The sequence below is a fragment of the Monodon monoceros genome, unplaced genomic scaffold (assembly GCF_005190385.1).
Source record: "Monodon monoceros isolate NGI ecotype Baffin Bay Population unplaced genomic scaffold, NGI_Narwhal_1 Super_Scaffold_4, whole genome shotgun sequence".
NCBI classification, from domain to species: domain Eukaryota; kingdom Metazoa; phylum Chordata; class Mammalia; order Artiodactyla; family Monodontidae; genus Monodon; species Monodon monoceros.
The window spans coordinates 77,771,697-77,787,794 of NW_021703781.1; the positions used below are offsets into that span (position 1 = coordinate 77,771,697).

The 16,098-nt window shown below is 47.6% G+C and overlaps 1 protein-coding gene across 1 annotated transcript; it reads right to left on the reverse strand.

The window, feature by feature from the left end:
* Positions 1-691: 691 nt before the first annotated feature.
* Positions 692-14,088, reverse strand: CLRN3 (clarin 3). Its single transcript, XM_029245856.1, has 3 exons — positions 13,799-14,088; positions 7,219-7,398; positions 692-1,356 (listed from the first exon to the last, which is right to left on the reverse strand). The coding sequence occupies exons 1-3, from the start codon at positions 14,025-14,027 to the stop codon at positions 1,076-1,078; spliced, it is 690 nt and encodes a 229-aa protein (XP_029101689.1). The 5' UTR covers positions 14,028-14,088; the 3' UTR covers positions 692-1,075.
* Between the last annotated feature and the right edge of the window lie 2,010 nt (positions 14,089-16,098).

Consider the following 16,098-nt stretch of genomic DNA (forward strand, 5'->3'; position numbering starts at 1 on the left):
TGGGCAGGAGTCTGATGATGGGTGATACACTCCCACCTGACCATCTACACCTGTGTCGGGGACACTGCAGCAACTGAGCAGAGGGTTGGTTGATGGAGTTTTTAGAACTTACCACAATATGACATTTCTCTTTTGACTGAATTCACCACAATCTTTTTAAAGCAAAAATATATTTAACCTTCTTAGCATGAGGCTGTAGGGCTATAATTTTAATCTTTCCTTGATATTCTTCCTTCCTAATCTTTTCCCTACAAAAAACCCATCTTGGGGCTTCCCTGGTGGCGCAGTGGTTGAGAGTCCGCCTGCCGATGCAGGGGACACGGGTTCGTGCCCCGGTCCGGGAAGATCCCACATGCCGCGGAGCGGCTGGGCCCGTGAGCCATGGCCGCTGAGCCTGCGCATCTGGAGCCTGTGCTCCGCAATGGGAGAGGCCCGCGTACCGCAAAAAATATATATAAAAAAATATAAATAAATAAAATAAAACAAAACCCATCTTGGAAACTCAAAAATGAATATCAGCATTTCTACTCACCATTGGCTTTAAGTTATATGGGCGGTTGAGGGTCCAGAGGACCAGGTCATACACCCCTAGGTCTCTCCTTTTGCTTCCAACACCTGGTCTAGGAAAAAAAAGTTCTGAATCTCTCTGTGCCTGGAAGTCTTCATTCATAGAGTGGAATAAAAATGCATGGTCTCTCCTGAGGTGAATGAGATCATAGGTACCGAAGTGCTTTGAGCAACTCAAAGGGAAGGTGCGTAACCCAAACCTTTATTACCTAAGAGCTTGAGACCAGGTCAGAAGGGTCCATAGGCTCACAATCATTCTACTGCTTTGAACACTACAAGGACTGGAGAGCTTTCTAGTTCATCTTCCCCACCCTCATGGGAAGAATCCTTTTTCAAGGGTACATCAGTTATGAAGAACATAGTGTCATGAGATACAAAAACTGTCACAGAATGACAGTCAAACAGGCCTGCACTTTACCTGCCGATCACCCAGACAAGCCAGCCAGTTACTGCTCGGGGAGCTGGCATACAACAGAGTAGACCTAACCACCAAATGCGGGTACAGAATTCAGAATAAAATTCCATCCCTTGGGGCATATTCCATGGGCTTTTTCTGCTCCTGCTTCCACTGCTTTCTGGCCTTCTGGAAGATGGCGATGATGACCGCGGTGACTATGTTTAGAAGAATGACGAGCAGGGTGAGCCAGAATGAGTATCCATAACTGTGGGAGGTTCCTTGGTGAGTGACTGCTGGATAAAGTGGGTAGAGCCTCTGGGCCAGCTCTTCTGAGAGATGATTGGATTGTGTGTTCCCCACAAAGAGCACCATGCTTATGAATATGGAGGATGCTGAAAGGAAGAAATAGTTTCATAGATAACACGGTGATACATTTTTTAATGTCACTGTTTTTCTTTATCGCACGTACTCTATGGGTATTCACTGAATATCTACACTGGAACTTACTCTCTTTTAAGCATTAGGGGGAACGTAAAAGAAATGAAAGGCACGAGCTAGATTCTAGGCTCCAAATGCTAAAGACGGTGCAGGGCAGCTGTGGACAGGGACAAACATTCAGCTCAAGCCCTTTCAGAAGGAGCTGCTCTGCCCACTTCCCTGGGCAATGAACCTAGCAGGTGTACTGAATGAGGGATGAATAAATGCTTGAACACGGAGGTCAACGGGGAAACTATCTAGAGAGACCAGCGGGATGGGAAGGCTGAGGAAGGACAAATAGAAAAGGCGGCCCAAACAGAGACTCGTGGTGGTTGAACTCAGAGCATCCGGGTGTGTGAGGCACAAGCTCGTCTGATGGGGAGGGGTGCTGAGGGTCCTGAGCACAGGACACAGAGGATGAGCTCACTTGGAGAGCTCTGAATGCCGGCTCCGGAGCTGGGATTTCATTCTACACACCATAGAGCACAGCATTTAACCAGGAAGGATCTCTTTGCTAAACTCATTTTAGAAGAGCATTTTAGTAGTGTATATACGTCCATGACACTACCAAACGTAAACTAGATAGCTAGTGGGAAGCAGCCGCATAGCCCAGGGAGATCAGCTCGGTGCTTTGTGACCACCTAGAGGGGTGGGATAGGGACGGGGAGAGGGAGGGAGATGCAAGAGGGAGGAGATATGGGAACATATGTATACGTATAGCTGATTCACTTTGTTATAAAGCAGAAACTAACACACCATTGTAAAGCAATTATACTCCAATAAGGATGTTTAAGAAAGTGATAATAATACCTACCTGGAAGGGTTGTTGTAAGAATTAAATGAATTCATATATATATATAAAAAAAAGAGCACTTAAAATTTTTAGCTTCCCTTTTTTATTCTTCACAATGTCCTTCACTAGAGCACATTCCACCATTTTGACTTTGGAAAGCTCCTTTGGCCTAGTTAAGGAACATAGTTCTGGAGTCAGAGAGAGCAGGGTTCAAGGGCTCCAGCTACTGGCGTTGGGAGATGAGTTTAGCTTCTCTGAACCTCATCCCTCATTTTCCAAAGTGGGCGAGCTAGAGACACAAAGTAGATTCATGGCTGCTTAGGACTGGGGATGGCTTGGGGGGAGGAGTTTCCTTTTGAGACCATGAAAATATTCTAAAATCAACTGTGGTGATGGTTGCACAGGTCTGTGAATGTACTAAAACCACTGAATGGCACAGATTAAATGCGTGAACTGTATGGTATGTGAGTCATATCTCAATTAAGCTGTTTAAAAAGGCCGGAGAAGGAAGGTCAGGACGCAGACATTCCAGACGCGTGATGCTGCCGGTGAACCGCCCAGTGGGGCGGGGCCTGAGCATGCCGGGTCCGGGAATCCCCAGGACGGAGGTCCTTTGGGGCACAGGCTGCGTGACTCGTCATCTGCTGACATTTACCCAGAACTAGAAGGACATTTTGGCATCAAACTTGTCCTGATCATAACCCACACCCAGGGAACGGCCCTCCAGGGGCCCTAATGAGAGGGCTTCTGCGTGAGGACTTCTCACTCTCCGTGATGATGGTCTTTCATCCTCAACCCAATGGTTTTATTTCTTAATAATAAAAGGAGTGAGTACATACAAACCCCCTCCTCTCTGCGCTATGCGTCTCACACCCCTTAATTATCCTTCATTGTGCTCTTGGGAAGTTTCTAATGAAAGCTTGGTCATAAAGGGGTAGGATGGAAATGGGTTAAATGCTTTTTCCTGAAGTAGGTGCTTTGATTTGAATTGGGAGGGGCCGCCATGGACACGGATGCTGACCTGAGCCCCCTGAAAAAGGGCACGCCTCTCACAGCCGGTCGTCCGTCTTCTGGGACAGAAGAGTTATTGGACCTGGAGGGAGCCACTGGTAGAAGGAGGAGGCACTGAAGGCTTGGGACACTGGCTTCCCACCCCAGCCTGTCCCCATCGGGCCGTGTGACCTGCTGGGTTACTCTCTGCTCTCGGTTCCTGGACTGAGGTTCAAATGTGTTGGGACACACCGTCTGCAAGGTTCTCTCCGGCTCCATCATCTCTCAGACTACAGTTCTATCCCCTGGGGTCAGGGTTGCGCCATGCCAGGCTGGGGTCAGAGGGCACAGTGGCCCGGGAGGTGATGCTGGTATTTTTCTCCTCAAAGCAGAATCCCAGGGCTTCCCTGGTGGCGCAGTGGTTAAGAATCCACCTGCCAATGCAGGGGACACGGTTCGAGCCCTGGTCTGGGAAGATCCCACATGCTGTGGAGCAACTAAGCCCGTGCGCCACAACTACTGAGCCTGCGCTTTAGAGCCCGTGAGCCACAACTACTGAAGCCTGTGCTCCTAGAGCCCACACGCCGCAACTACTGAGCCCGTGCACCACAACTACTGAAGCCCGTGCGCCACAACTACTGAAGCCCGTGTGCCTAGAGCCCGTGCTCTGCAACAAGAGAAGCCACCGCAATGAGAAGCCTGTGTACCTCAACGAAGAGTAGCCCCTGCTCGCCACAACTAGAGAAAGCCTGCATGCAGCAACAAAGACCAACGCAGCCAAAAATAAATAAATAAATTTTTCAAAAAAGCAGAACCCCCTCCCGATCCTTCAGCAACAAACTAGCAAACCACTCCCTCTTCTTCCCTGCAGCCAAGGAGAGGGTGTCCAAGCCCAGCCTGGAGAGGGGTGTGTGGCCCTTCCCTCTGCCTCCAGGACCCCTGAGGGCAGCCTGACCCCTGCCCTCTCCCCACGGTGATCCAAGCCAAGGACACAGTGATGGCATCTCTGTGGCCAAAACCCCCTGCAGGCTGAGCCTCCCATGAACTGAGTTTTCACTAAGTTCTCCGACCAAACTCGGGGCCCAAGTCTGCCCTATCAAAGCCGGAGGCTGTGAGGGCCTTCAGAGGCAAAGCCAAAGGCTGAACAGAGAGGCAAAGCCAAAGGCTGAACAGAGAGGCAAAGCCAAAGGCTGAACAGAGAGGCAAAGGCAAAGTCTCCGAGTGTGTTTCTGCCCAGCTCACAGCCTCTCTGTGTGTCAGAACTTGCCCCAAGCCTGGGAGGGAATGTGGCCAGAGTTTGCTGCCTGGCAAACAGTTCTTTGTTGTTAGAAGCAGGTGGGGATGGCGGTGAGGGAGGCTGCAGGCCCCATTTTCCATGTTTTCCTCCACAAACGTGCCCTGTGCAAAGCCAGCTTAGACTCGGCCATGGAGAAAGAGGCTGAAAGCCTGGGGCTCCCTCCTGCCGAGATGAAGGGATGCGCTCCGAGCCCTGCAGGTATAGACCGAGGAATGCGGGCCGGCTTTGTCCCGCTGGGCCCACATCGGACTTTCCCGTCTGGTCCGAGAGCCCGATGTTCCTCTCAGATCCATCCTCCCCAGCTCCCAGGTGGTCAGTCCTCTGCCAAGGGGCTCAGTCAGTGAATTCAACCCTGCCGGCCATGGAGCTTGCTCCAGAAATGGAGAAGGGCAATTTCAGTGAGAGTCAGATTTGGGGGGAAAAGTCGTCTTTTCTCCTGGGGTTGCTGCATCGGTGATGGGCCAAGAAGGGCTGGCAGCCCTCTTGCCTTTAAGAGGACCAGCCCAGCTGCTTAATGATAGAGGGAACACTGGAGGAGAACAGAGTTCTGATGGTGCTGGCTGAGACCCTGGATCCAGCTGTACCTGAAGCCACAGTGTCCCTTAGCTTCTTAATCATATGAGCAAAAATTAAAATAATCTATATTTTACCCTGGCAACGAGTGCCAATGAGTCTTTCCTTTGCTTTGGTTGACGGAGGTGAACGAGCATCCTAGAAACAGCTTGGGGCAAGGATCCCTGGCACCTGGATGAGGATCTCTGAGTTTAGAGCCAATTCCCTCAGCTCCACTGTGAGCCAGGAAGCAGGAATACTCATTCCGAGGGACTGTCGTGCCTGGCCCACAGCAGATGCCCTTTAAATTGGGGCATTTGTTTGTTTTTACCACCGGGTAATAAAATCACAGAAAGAAAGGAAAGGGCTAGTCACGTGTGGATGTGGCTACATCAGCCTGACACCAAACGCTCAGAGCTGAGGGGTGAGCGTGCGACGTGGCCATGGTGCAGGCTTGCCCAGGGCAGCCCAAGTTTCCACCATTGCGGTGCACGATAGTTATGAACTGCGCTTGCTTGAGCAGTGAGTTGCCTGGCTCTCCCTTGTATCCATGCTGGGCTGGGACTGGCTCACACATCTCCTCAACCACTAGCTTGAAAAAGGCCGCAGTGGAAGTGTTTACACACTCGCACCAGCCAGGGCTGCAGTCAGGGCTTCCCTCCCCCAAGAGCCGGGTGTTCGTTCTCAGCACAGCACCGCTGGGAGCCACAGCACAGGGGCCCCTCCAGCCACCTGCAGTGGCCAGTGTGAGGATGGCCTCTCAGCAGGAGGACAGGAGAAAGCTGCTGCCCAGAGCCCCTCCTCTGAGGCTTCCTTACAGCCTAATATCCAGGGCACCTTTCTTTGTCCCTGAACGTTCCTGGTCTGTGTTAAAAATATACCACCGGGCTTCCTTGGTGGCGCAGTGGTTAAGAATCCACCACTGCAGGGGACACGGGTTCGAGCCCTGGTCCAGGAAGATCCCACATGCCGCAGAGCAACTAAGCCCATATTCCACAACTACTGAGCCTATGCTCTAGAGCCCATGAGCCACAACTACTGAGCCCACGAGCCATAACTACTGAAGCCCATGCGCCTGGAGCCCGTGCTCTGCAACGAGAGAAGCCACTGCAATGAGAAGCCCGCACACCGCAACAAAGAGTAGCCTCCACTCGCTGCAGCTAGAGAAAGCCCGAGCACAGCAACGAACACCCAACACAGCCAAAAATAAAATGAAAAAAAAAAATTTATAAAAATAAATAAATAAATAAAGTAACCTATTTTTTAAAAAATGCACCACCTGTGGCTCACACGCGAGCACCTCCAGAGCCGTCCGGTTAGTAGGATGGGCTGCTTCTGATTCGATCTCGAGATCAGGTTCTCGTGAGGGAGGGAAAGAGCAGGAGAAACCCAGTTGCCCGGCAGGGGCAACGAGGCTCCCGTGTGACCACGTCCCTGGGCAGACACAGTGGCCACAGAGTCCATGAGACCCAGAGAAAGTCCAAACCACTGTGACTCAAGCTGGGCTCCACTTCCCATCCCTCACCCCAATACCTTTCACAGCAAACAAGTAACACAACCTAGCAACACTGCCCAGCAACATCCGGGACTCCCAGGTTGCCCACAAGAAGGGCATTGGCCCCAGATTCTCCAAAATGACATTCTTGGTGGCTCTCTGTGCCACGATCAGGTTTAGATTTTGTCAAGTTGACTGCTGTTCTACGAGGGCAAGAAGGAGACTAAATAACACACGTGCATGTGTGTGCATGTGTGTTGACTTCCACACATCACGTGGAGCCTAATGTGGAGTCAAGCACGCCACGGGAGCCCAGTGAATGTTTTGTGGGTGCACGTGTTTTTTTGTTCAACTCCTTACACCAGATACTCCAAAGCAAAGCCTCGGTATGTCATATATTTTAACACCTAACACGCCTTCCTCACCTCACTCTGGTCTCTTACCTGGGCACCTAAAACAGAATTTTATTTCCAAAGAGACTGAATAAATGCTGTAAGTTTACAAAAATAAACCTCAGCCCCCAGCACGCAACTCAGCACACAGGGGGCCCTCTTAACGCCCATGGCTCGACCGTGACTGTGTGTGTCCACGTGTGTGAGAGGGAAGCAGGGGGACAGAGGCAGAGAGCACGTCCTCTCGCCGATACTCACCGCTGAGTCCATTCCAGGTGTACACCCCCATCGGTCCCAAGAACGTCTGATAGGGGTTGCTGAAGCTGTTGTAGAAGGTGAACAGAGAGCTCAACAGCGAAGTGAACAAACTAAGGACCAGGAACAGGATGACCACCAAGTGCAGAGTCTTTGGTGAAGAACTGTTCAATGTTCCTAAAACTAAAGCAATGTTTGGTAAGTACGCGGCACCAAATGCAAAGACCAACTCTGGACCGGAGGGCAGGTCCACCCTCGCGCACCCCATTCTGCCTCCTTCCCCATTCTACCCTCTTAGGCACTGGGGTTAGAAACTGTCAGCCTTTTCATAAAAGTTGCATATTTCTTAAGTGCAGGGGAGCTCTAGACGTGGATATGCACTTGCACAAAATGAAACGCAGGTGCCCTGGGCCGTTTGCCACCAGTTCCTGCTTTTGCCATTCTCCCCTTTCTAACCACCACCCGCCAGCCTCCCCAGGCATGTTTCCTCCGCTCCCTCCTTTGTTTACAAAATGAGCAGACACCAGAGACACGCTCTCCCCACACTTACCTGGAAACCCAGCCATGCATTTGTAAACATCTCCAAGAGCAGCCAGTGTGTTTCAGGCCCTTAGGAGATTGCCACTACATTCAATAAGGTGTTTACCGAGAGGTTCTGTGAAAGTCACAGCGACAGAAGGAAAAAAGTAAATTGGGAAAAAGATTTCAGAGTCTTTAGTAATGTACTAACACCATCATTGGGAATTACAAGGTGTTAGAACCACGATGGGGGTGGGAAAGGAAAAGTAAAAGCTTCCTTCTTTCCATTCCTGATTTTCAGGTCCCCTGGGAGAGGGCAGGAGCCTCTCACATCTTCACCCCAGAGCAGCTTTAAAGAACGGAAACCAGGACAGCCACGGAAACCTTCTTGCTCAGCTGTGGATGTGGCACATTTTCAGGAATGGGGCCCTGGGAGCCAGAGGAGATCTGGAGCCTCCTCCTGAAACGTGTCCTGGCAGCAAGGAGCCCTGTCTTTGTAAGGTGGCCTTTTCCATCACTGCGTCTCCTTAGTCATTTAAAGGTTTTTCATTCTGCATCTCTACAACATTTACCCTGGATCCTAATGCTCCTTTTGGAGCGACGCAGAATCCACTCCCTCCTCTCCTGCCTGGAGCCTTTCCCAGTATTTGAAAAGGGATATAAACCCCAATGTGTTCTTCATAAGACGGGATTCCAAAGCTCCTGCCAGCCTGGCCCCGACTCTGCACACATTTAGTCTGACTTCACCTCCCTACCCGTGCTGGCCACACGGGCTCAACTCTCCCGATAAGATGTGACAATACTTGTGCGGGGTCCATCCTCTCTCCACCTCTGAATACCCACATGTTATTAGTTCAGATGTTTTTCTTTTTAAATCAGCGGTACTTTGCGAGGGAGGTAAATTTCCTGTCATCGGACAGAGGGTGGGCATGAAAGAGCTTTGGCCAGCAAATCTACCTTCAGACATCTGGACGCTGAGAATCTGGCTGTAAAGACCCTCGTGTGTGAGAGAATTCATCCTGATGGCCACGTCACGTGGCCAAGCCCAGGGCTGGAAGTGTCTCCACACAGAGCGGGGATAGAGGCAGGCAGGAGGGTGTGGCCAGCGGAAAAGAAAGGAGTCAGGAAAGACAAGGGGCGGGAGAAAAGAAATGTGGGTATGGTCTCCCGTGAGCACAGCTACAGCCCTTCAAACCCCACGGGAGACCAGAGAGGACAGAAGAGGGAAAAACCAGTTCAGCAACACGGAGGCCATGAGTTCACCACTCAGTGAGACGGAACTGGGTGCAAAGTTCAGCGCACACACGTCCAGTCTGCTCATCCCTAGCAGTGCCCAGCCCTTGTCACTGTTTTTGTTATTAACCCATGGGAAGGGCTAAGTTCTCAGCGCAGTCCCCTTTGCTATGCACCCCAGGTAAGAACTCTGAAAGGCATTGGTTAAACTGAGAATGCTGTCCTCTCTGCTACCCCCTGTTGCCTGCATGGGATGGGTGGGGTCCGATGGGCTCCCTGCCCTCCGGGCCCCCTGCCCTCCAGGAAGCCGTCTGGGCTGGGACAGTTCCGAAGGCCCTGCCCTCAAGCCCGAGGCTCTAGCTCCTTTGCCTGGCTCACCCCAGGGATGCAGTGGTGAGGGCTTGGCCTGGCTGTGGTGTAGCACACACCTATTTTGCAGCTCGTGGAAGATGACACCAGAATAGGAAAAACAAGAAGCAGGACACACCTGTTCAGAGGTGCCAGGTCAAATGTTGCAGATGTTTCCAAACTTAGTCACCACCGGCAAGAACCGCTCCCGTTTTTTCCACAATCCCACAGCCTCTGCGTGAGCGTGAAGGAGGGAACTCCAACATTGAATCAGAAGTTTGCTGGGGACTAAATGACCTCTGTCCTTGGCCAATAAGACAAAATTTGGATACTTAACTAGAAAATAAAAATTTCAGCGTGGGAAAAATGTCCTGTGTCCAAGGCACCAAGTTGCCCTGGGGAAGGTTTCTCATTAAAAGCTGTAAATGGATGTTCATTTGCAAATGGTGAACATTCCACCTTTTCAGAGTAAATTAGAAAGTGACAGTCAGGTTTGGCTTTCTTTTTTTTTTTTTTTTTGGCAGTACGAGGGCCTCTCACTGTTGTGGCCTCTCCCGTTGAGGAGCACAGGCTCCGGACGCGCAGGCTCAGCGGCCATGGCTCACGGGCCCAGCCGCTCCGCGGCATGTGGGATCTTCCCGGACCGGGGCACGAACCCGCGTCCCCTGCATCGGCAGGCGGACTCTCAACCACTGCGCCACCAGGGAAGCCCTTGGCTTTCTTTTTGACTGTTGGTAACATCTATTAGACATCAATTCTCAAAAGGGAGTCCATTTGGAGCCTACTGACTCACACTTTTCTATGAATTCATGTGACAATTTATCTTAATTTTAACTGCCATATTTCCAAATTCTATTTCGGCCTTCTGAATTCCCCGCCACACAGGTATGACTGCTGTATCTCCCCTCCCCTTCCTGGCTCAGAACTCAGACAATGAAAGCTGGGAATTCAGTGAAAGTTGGCAAGAATGAAATCACAATCAACCTCCACAGCATGACAGCTGCTCTCTGCCTACAAAATTAGCAAATACATTCTGTCCTTTTTCCTTCCTTCGAGGGGTCAAGCGACGGAATCGAGAAAGCCACCTCACAATTGGAACTAATCACTCGGATTCTGGCAGCCCCGGGGAAAGAGGCCACAGCTCCCGCAGCTGGGAGGCCTAAATGTACTGGGTGGTGGGCAGTGCACAAATGGGGGTCATCCGGACATCCGGACTTCCTGTGCCTGGACATTTATACTCAAGCCCCACTGGCCATCTGGCCCTCGTAGCTCTGGTTTTCAGGAAGTCCTCGGAAATTGAGGGAGAGCCGGTGGCTTTCTTGCGCGGAGGAATGGTCTCCAGCCCCTCCTCAAGCACCTGGTCTCCAGGGGGCCTGACCCAGTGGAGCTTCTCAGTCCCTGGACCACAGTGTATCCCTGGAAGGGCTCATTAACTCCATGGATCCCAGAGTGTGGCCTAGGAGCTCTCCCAGGACATCCCAGCTGATGGCTTCAGCCTCTAGGAAATTGACGAGGGGTGTCTCAGAAAGAAGGATGGGGGAAAGCTTTTTCTGCCCCTTTATGCTACACTGCCCAGTGTGGTCATGTCTCTGGGGGTAAATGATATGTCGCTCCCACCCCGAGGGAAAGTATGGGATGTGTATGGGGTGGGGTGGACAGATAGGAGAAGTAAGAAGGGGCTTTTTGTAAATTCTGGAGATATAAACCTCATTTCTTCAGTTCAGTCATTCTTGCAGTTCATTGATTTTTGCAGCAGACTCACTTTCCTCATTATTCTTAGCTTGAGCCAATAGTACAACTTTGAGTTCCCCCGGAACAAAAGGGGTAGGTAGTGAAAAGAGACTGGTGGGCAGGGGGAGGCACACTTGGGGTGAAACTGCCCCTTGTTCTCATAGTGACCTGCACACACCTTTGTCCTACAAGTAGTGTGGGCTGATGGATTTAACTGATGGGGTCGGGGCCTTTCTCTAGAAAGACTAGGTGGTGAGTCCACCCAGCTCTGTGCAGTTCCGCTTGGGATCCAAGCTCCTCACTCACATAGTAGCTGCTCAGGAAGGTTTCTTTGAACCAAAATTAAATATTCAGACTCTTTGGAATAGCAAGGCAACGTGCTCACGGGTGGACACCTGGCATTTTTCATCTGGGTGATGGACCAGCTGGGATGCCTCTGGATGAGGCTATAGAGCTTCTGGTGAGCCTGAGCTGCCCGAACAATCTAGCTACACCACGGAGAGTTTCCTCCCCAGGTTGGACTGATTCTTTTCCTCACCAATTGGCGTATTGTAGGCTGAATTATTTTGGCAAGTTGAACTCAGCCATCATCACTTCATTTCAAAATCTACAGCCCCAAATCGGCACCATGTGATAAATCCTATGTAGAAATATAGCAGAGCTTTGCAATATTCACTACTCTTTGGAGATTTCAGTGTGAACTCATCCTAGCTAAGAAACTGACATGGTTAACTTCTCATACGAAAAGGCAATCCACCACAGCAGGGCAGGAAAGTGGCATTTATACGATGATTTTATTGTACTGCCAACGGTTAGTTTCTGATTGGAAATAAGCCCGTGTGGTCCTAAAGAACCTGTCTCACTGCGCGTTTGCAGATCTGCTCCCGGGGGACCATGTCCACACACCTGCACCAGCTCAACCACCATCTACATTTGGGTTATGTGACTTTTCCCTCTCCGAGAGGACTGTTTGCAAGTGTTCCCAGTTCAATGACTGCTAAAACCGTCAACACTGAAGACCCCCGGGCTCTGAGGTGTCCCTAGCAGATTTGAACGCCCGGCAATTGTGCAGCATCTCAGTGCCTGGGAGGTCGTTTATCTTCTACAGCCCCTGGGGTGACTGGAGGCAGTGACTTGAAGTTGGAATGTGGTTCTCTGGGGAAAAGGGGAAAAGTAGGAAAAATAAAAAAGAAAAGAAAAGAAAAGAGTAAAAATAGAGAGCCAGGCAAAGCAAATGCAAATATTCCACCTCCTCTGTGGGCCCACAGGGCTGCCTGCCGCCTTCAGAGCTATCCTTGACCACAGCTGTCCCTGCCCTCCCAAAGCCACTGTGCTCACGTCACTCCCATGGGGTTCTAGAACCAGGCGCTGACCCACCCGGGCCTCCTCGGTGCTTCTCTGAATGTAGGGAGTCAGGGATCTCATTGAAGCCAGTAATCTCAAATTGGAGCCAACTGGTTCCAAACAGACACTGTATGAAAATCTAAAAATTCACAGGCTGTTTTCTCGTATTTTAAAAATTTTACAAGTGTCTGGAAATTCAGGAAGTAGAACAAGTTTTGGTTTCGCAAATGCTATTCACAGAACTGAAAATGGTAGTGAATCTTTGAAAGTCTTCTTTTCTAGTCGCCGCAAAGAAAATATTCCTCATTTTCCTGAGGACCTGAGGCTGGTACCGGAGGAGATGTGTAATGCTGCTAAAATACTGGGCGAGACGTTGCTTTTGCTAAAGTCTAAAAGGCAAACTTGTAATTTGGAAATATAAGTATGTTGCTCTGGATTTAAGGAAATCATTTCATTAATAAAGTCACAAATTAGAGCTAGAACTTGGAGCTAATGTCAAAAGCTAATGTCCCACCATTATGCACGGAATGAGGGCTAAACATTACATTTGTATAAGGCAGAAAATGATGTATGTTTATAAGGAAAGAGGTAATGACTGCATAATACCCGATAAACCCTGTGTAGTGAGCTGCACGCAACACCCTTCGAAACAAAGTCCATTTAAGGTGGTAAACAAGTTACAAATTTGGTTTTAAATTTAGAAAACATAACGGTATATATTCAAACTTCAAATGCCAAACAAATGGCTAAATTCAACTTATCATTCTCAAGGAATTTTTGTTTTCCTCCCATTGAGAGTAGGACATTAGTGTGTATGAAATCAGGAAAAAAATTTAGGAATTCCCGTAAAATATTCGATTAATAGACTTAATGGAAATTTAATATCAATTCCAACAGCAATGAGATATTTTGGAGGTAAGACTGCAAATTCAAATCAGTGAAAGAAATGAACTTGAGATATAAGGATAAGAAATTGTCCATATCTTCCACTTTATTTTTTCCTTGCATAGATGCCAGTAATTAAGTTCTGGACAGAGGTTCTTGCTCCGACTAAAAATCCACAGTCAATACAGTTAAAAACGCTGTCGCTACTGGCTGTAGAACACCATGTTGGTGCTCCATATTTTTACTTAACTATTTACCTATCAATACACTCTAGTATTGTTTAAGCATAGCCTCTGCTAGAATGATTTAGACTGTTTTGCTAATAGACACAACCAGAACCGAGGAAGCCGAAATAATGATTCAGTGAATTTTCAAAATTAAAAATATGCGTTCATATCTACAGCCCAGCTAAGTGCACAAGGAAATTATTTTTGAAGGGCTATTTGGCCGAAATACAGGATGGTATGACTCTTACCCAGTTAATTCAATCTCACTGTATCCATTCAAATGAGTTATGATTTACCTTCAAAATTTTTGTCTGATTCTGCAAGTCCATGATTCAATTCTTGAATACTCTTCCCACGAAAGAGTCCGTAGGTGATAATCACACTACCATTCGAAGAAGTGTCACTAATGACAACTGTACTGCGGATCCATTCTTGAGTTGTAAGAATAGAACAAATTACGATTAAAGCCCCCAAGCTTGTGACAAAGCTGATTAAGAACATCAATCTTTTCGTTGCCGTAGGCATCTTCTCAGGAAAATAAGGATCCTAGGGTAAAAGAACAAAGATCTTTTTATGATATTCCTGGACCTTCTCATTTGGAGTCCAGTATTTAGAAATGGAGTCTAACACTTGCTTGTAAAATATAAAACCTCTCTCTCCATGAGGAAGGGTCATACTAATGAACATTGGACTATGAACACGGTCATAAAGATTTACAGTAGCTGAACTTTGGTCTGGAGTAAGAGGTTGCTATGGTTACAGCCAACCAGCAGGAACAAGGGAGCAGGCATGGTCTTTCCAAGACTTCCTCAATCACACAATTAATTTATAACTCTTTTTCAAGTGCCTTGGGAGAAAGTTCAGCCTATCACGTCAGGAGAGAACTAGAATTCCTAAATAATGAGGGAGCAAAGGATCCGTACCCCCCAAATGTTGCTGATTTTAGCAGCCGACAACATAGAGTCCCCCCTACCAAGGTTAATGACTTGACCTTAACAAGTGTTCCAAAAGGAAACCCTAAGGAGATGAAGCTCTTGCTAGAGATACTGGAGAGTGGAAAGAGAAAAGTTGACACCTTATTTTTAGACCTTGATAAAGAAGTGCTCCTTTCAAATTTCCTCTTTCAAATTGGATCACACCTGCACATTATTTAAATTATAACTTGAGAGGTTTCATCTCTCTTTCTCTTTAGTTCTCCGATGCAAGTGGTTCTGAACGTTTCTGCTTTAAGTCTTTGTGACTCCATTCTCCCTGTTGAGTGGCAAATAGTTTGTAAATGATCATTTCTGGCCCTCAGAGAAAGTCCCCCGTTTGGCAAGAAGATCATTTCTCAAGATAATAAATAGATGTTCACAGCACATTATGTACACTTCTTTTTATTATATTCTTTATCTGGCTATAAAGTAATATTGTATATGCACATTTTCATCCTGTACTTTTCTTGGATAGCACCTAACTTATTAGTGGAATGAGTTGATAATGTCTGTCTTTCCCACTGGAATAACTAGACTATGGACTAGGAGGTGGACATGTTTGTTTGGGTCACCACTAGACCCAGGGTCTGCCAAAGAGCCTGGCACAGCAGACACTCAGCAAATACTTGTTGAGTGAGTTATCGGGGATATATGTACAAATACTCCACTATGGTGGACATTTATGTTGCTCCAAACTTTAAATTATAATTGAAAAAGAACAATGCATTAACACCCTTCTAGATAAACCTGCATCCATATCTCTGAATATTTCCTTGCTTAGATTTCTAGATGGGAGTCAAATCATGTAAACGTTTTCTGAAGCTGTTGCTAGGCGTTGCTAAGTTGCTCGTCAGAAAAAGTTGTACCAAGTTAACCACACACCCTTAACACAGCGAATGTGCATCTTTATCTTCACAACGTTGTATATTATGGGGAAAACTAGTTTTTTCTACTTAAGTCTATTCATTTTAACTACATTTTTAGGGATAGGACGGAATTTCCGTAGTTCTGTCCTTCTAGTCCTTCTTCCAGTCTGAAAATAATTTTATATCATGATACAAGCATTATATATGCTCATTAGAAAAAATATCAAATGGAACTCACAGAAAAAAGGAAGAAAGCAAATATAATTTAAAAATTCATCCTAAAAGAAAAAATTGTGTTCATACTTGGGCAATAACGTTTATACCCATATCCTTATGCCCATACACGTTTATATTAAAATCAAGTTCTACTCCATGTTCTATTTCATAATCTTCTGTTAAAAATCTCAACAGTTTGTCATAGGACTCCCTTTCATGCCAATACATCAGGTTTACCATTGTATGAAGTAATCAGAATTTATTTATACATATCCTTGTCGTGGACATTTTAGTTTTAAGAGTTTTTTCTATGGTACATTCTGCGCGTAAGTCCTTTACTAGATATATGTTTTGCGACTATTTTCTCCCAGTCTCTGGCTTGTCTTTTCATATTCTTTATAGTATCTTTTGAAGAGAAAAATTTTCTAATTTGGATGAAGTCTAAGTACCAATTGTTTTCATTTTGTGGATTGTGCTTTAAATGTCATATTTAAGAAATCTTTGCCTAACCCAAGATTGCAAAGGTATTTTTCTCCTATG

Coding starts and splice junctions, on each gene's coding strand:
- CLRN3 (XM_029245856.1), bottom strand. CDS start 14,027: ATGCCTACGGCAACGAAAAGATTGATGTTCTTAATCAGCTTTGTCACA. Junction 7,399..13,798: donor ATCAGACAAAAATTTTGAAG/GTAAATCATAAC, acceptor ACATTGCTTTAG/TTTTAGGAACATTGAACAGT. Junction 1,357..7,218: donor CACCTGGAATGGACTCAGCG/GTGAGTATCGGC, acceptor TCTTCCTTTCAG/CATCCTCCATATTCATAAGC.